Consider the following 2,875-nt stretch of genomic DNA (forward strand, 5'->3'; position numbering starts at 1 on the left):
TCGAGCCTTTCACGGGCTTCCTGCTGCCCTTCCTGGCGGTCGTGGCCAGTTACTCTGACATCGGGCGCAGGCTGCAGTCCCGGCGCTTCCGCCGCAGCCGCCGCACCGGCCGCCTGGTGGCGCTCATCATCCTGGCCTTCGCCGCCTTCTGGCTGCCCTACCACGTGGTGAACCTGGCCGAGGCGGGCCGCGCGCTGGCGGGCCTGTCCGCCAAGTCCGGGCCTACCGGCATGCGGCTGGTCCTGGCGCGCAAAGTGCTCATCGCGCTCGCCTTCCTGAGCAGCAGCGTGAACCCCGTACTGTACGCGTGCGCGGGGGGCGGCCTGCTGCGCTCGGCCGGAGTGGGCTTCGTCGCCAAACTGCTGGAGGGCACGGGCTCTGAGGCATCCAGCGCCCGCCGCGGGGGCACCTTGAACCAGACGGTGAAGGGCGCCCCAGCCGCTTTGGAACCTGGGCCGGCTGAGAGCCTCACTGCCTCCCCTAATGCTCCAGAGGGAGGCGAACTGAACTAGGCTTGGTGGAAGGACCTTCTCTTTCTTCCCGGAGGAGTGTCCTCGCTGGCCTGACCCAATTCTGTACCCTGAGGGGGAGAATGGGTGTGTGTGGGGGGGCGGAGGTGAGCGAAAGCGAGAAGGGTGGGGCGAGTGAGGACAGAGGGAGAGAACTCCAGCCTGGCTCCTGACGCAGCTTCACAATTAAAAGTGAAGTCTGGAATCCAGTCAACTCTGGTATATTGGGGGGATTGGAGTGAGGTCGGTGGCCTGATGGGGTCCCTCTCAATAGCTGAGAGTCATATCCTTTAGTTCCCAATGGTTTACAATTTTGGAAGGGACAAAGACATAGACCACCCGCAGCTGGCCTGTGATTCCGAGGTAGGTGGTCTGCAGATCCTACCAAGAAAACAGTCTGCAGACTCCTGGAGGAGCTTGTAGGAGGAAGCCCTCCCAGGTGGGCTGATCACTCCAGATTCCAGTGACTCAGAGGGACTTTCTCAGAAAAAGCACTGCTGCGAAGCATTTTCCCCAAAGCCTTTGATAAGTCTACTTTTCACTTGATTCCCGCTTCCTGCCAGCAATCTTCATCCCCTCAGCAGCAGATGTACTAGGGTGCTGGGGAATTCCTTCCATCTCCCAAGGAGACCTCACTGGAGAACCGAGTCTTCAGATCTTATCCCCTAGAATTCTTTTTTTTTCTTTAAAGAATTATTTTTTTTATTATCATCATAATCTTATTTATATTACATTGGATTACATATAACTTTACAGTGTATTACATTGCTTTTTCAAAAGAGAATGCCATGCATGACAGTCAGTACAAAGACATTAATCTCCCTGCTTTAACATTCAATATCTTTTCTGTTTTCCCCAATCATTATTATTATTATTCTAATTATTTTTTAAAAATTATCCCCTAGAATTCTGTAGGTCAGCTTCTGCCAGCCCCTACTGCATACCCTGGCACAGGGCCAGGCTGAGTTCTCAGTGGCCATGGTTACCCTAGGAAACAAAGATTCCCAAAAGCCAGAGGGATGTGCCATTATTCCCCAGGGCTGCCTGTTGTCTTAGAGGACCTTTGCTCAGTTCTGTTCTGGCATTTTAGGAAGACGACAGCAGCAGTGGCAGTAGTGTATTTTTCAGATATTTCCCATAAAGAGAGGGGGGGGGAGAGAGAGAGAGAGAGAGGGAAAGTGAGAAAGTGACTCCAACTATATGGTCTTTTTCTTTTTCTAGTGAAATAAATAATATTGAAAAATTGGAAGAAATCAAAGCGCATCACATCTGGTGAAAATAAATACGGTTCTTTGCTAAAAAGCATGGTGGGCAATTTAAGGGCAGCGGCTGAAACTGGAAAGGTCCTCATACATGATTTCAAAGCCTCTCGCCATTCTGGATAATAAACACCTGGTAGGTGCTTACGTAGTGTTTGTTGAATGGTTGAAGGTCCGAATGACATTTCCCTGGACATCCCTTCTCATATATGAAGGTAGGGGCAGGAAAGGACCAACCTTTGTTCTGAGTCATGTGGCTGAAATTCCAAGGTACACAACATACTGGATTGAGGTTGGCAGGCCAGCGGGGAGGCTGAGGCAGTCCTCTCCCACGCTTGTGAAAATAATCACTCCCTTCCAACACACATACCCCTATGCATATGTGTGCCAGCACAACCACGTGCAAACACACACACATACACTCAGTTTGACCCGGGAAGAAGCCACCTGGGTGAGGAGCAAGGAGATGATCCCTAGTTATATCCAGCAGCGTCCGACACCAGCTGGCTCCAGACGTCCCAGAGTTTCTTTACTGAGGATATTGGGGAGCTGAGGGTTCTCAGCCGAGGGCAGCTGAAGGAGGTCCAGCTCGTGTCAAGTCTGTGTTTAGAAAGTAGGTGCAGAGCTGGCCTTTGCCTTTGACCTTGATGACACCCCGGCTGTAGCAGGTGTAGCCCAAGGACTGCAGGGCCCGAGCTGTCTCTTCCGTCACCTGTAATTGAAAGGGAGTAAGAGAGTATGAAAGCAGCCTTACCCCGCCCTCTCCCCTAATTCTCCTCACTTGGATCTTGCCAAGGACTCCTGTACTCTCCATGCGGCTGGCCACATTCACCGTGTTGCCCCAAATGTCCTTTGATAAGTCTACTTTTCACTTGATTCCCGCTTCCTGCCAGCAATCTTCATCCCCTCAGCAGCAGATGTACTAGGGTGCTGGGGAATTCCTTCCATCTCCCAAGGAGACCTCACTGGAGAACCGAGTCTTCAGATCTTATCCCCTAGAATTCTTTTTTTTTCTTTAAAGAATTATTTTTTTTATTATCATCATAATCTTATTTATATTACATTGGATTACATATAACTTTACAGTGTATTACATTGCTTTTTCAA

At 50.7% G+C, this 2,875-nt stretch overlaps 1 protein-coding gene across 1 annotated transcript in view; it reads left to right on the forward strand.

Annotated features, from left to right (window-relative positions):
• Positions 1 to 1,679, forward strand: part of LTB4R (leukotriene B4 receptor) — a 4,616-nt gene extending 2,937 nt beyond the window's left edge. The window contains exon 3 of the mRNA XM_027770319.1: positions 7 to 1,679. Within this exon, the coding sequence (XP_027626120.1) occupies positions 7 to 512 (506 nt within the window). The 3' untranslated portion in view covers positions 513 to 1,679. The remainder of the gene's footprint in view (positions 1 to 6) is intronic.
• Positions 1,680 to 2,875: the final 1,196 nt, after the last annotated feature.

Source organism: Tupaia chinensis, unplaced genomic scaffold, assembly GCF_000334495.1.
Source record: "Tupaia chinensis unplaced genomic scaffold, TupChi_1.0 Scaffold000126_2, whole genome shotgun sequence".
NCBI lineage: Eukaryota > Metazoa > Chordata > Mammalia > Scandentia > Tupaiidae > Tupaia > Tupaia belangeri.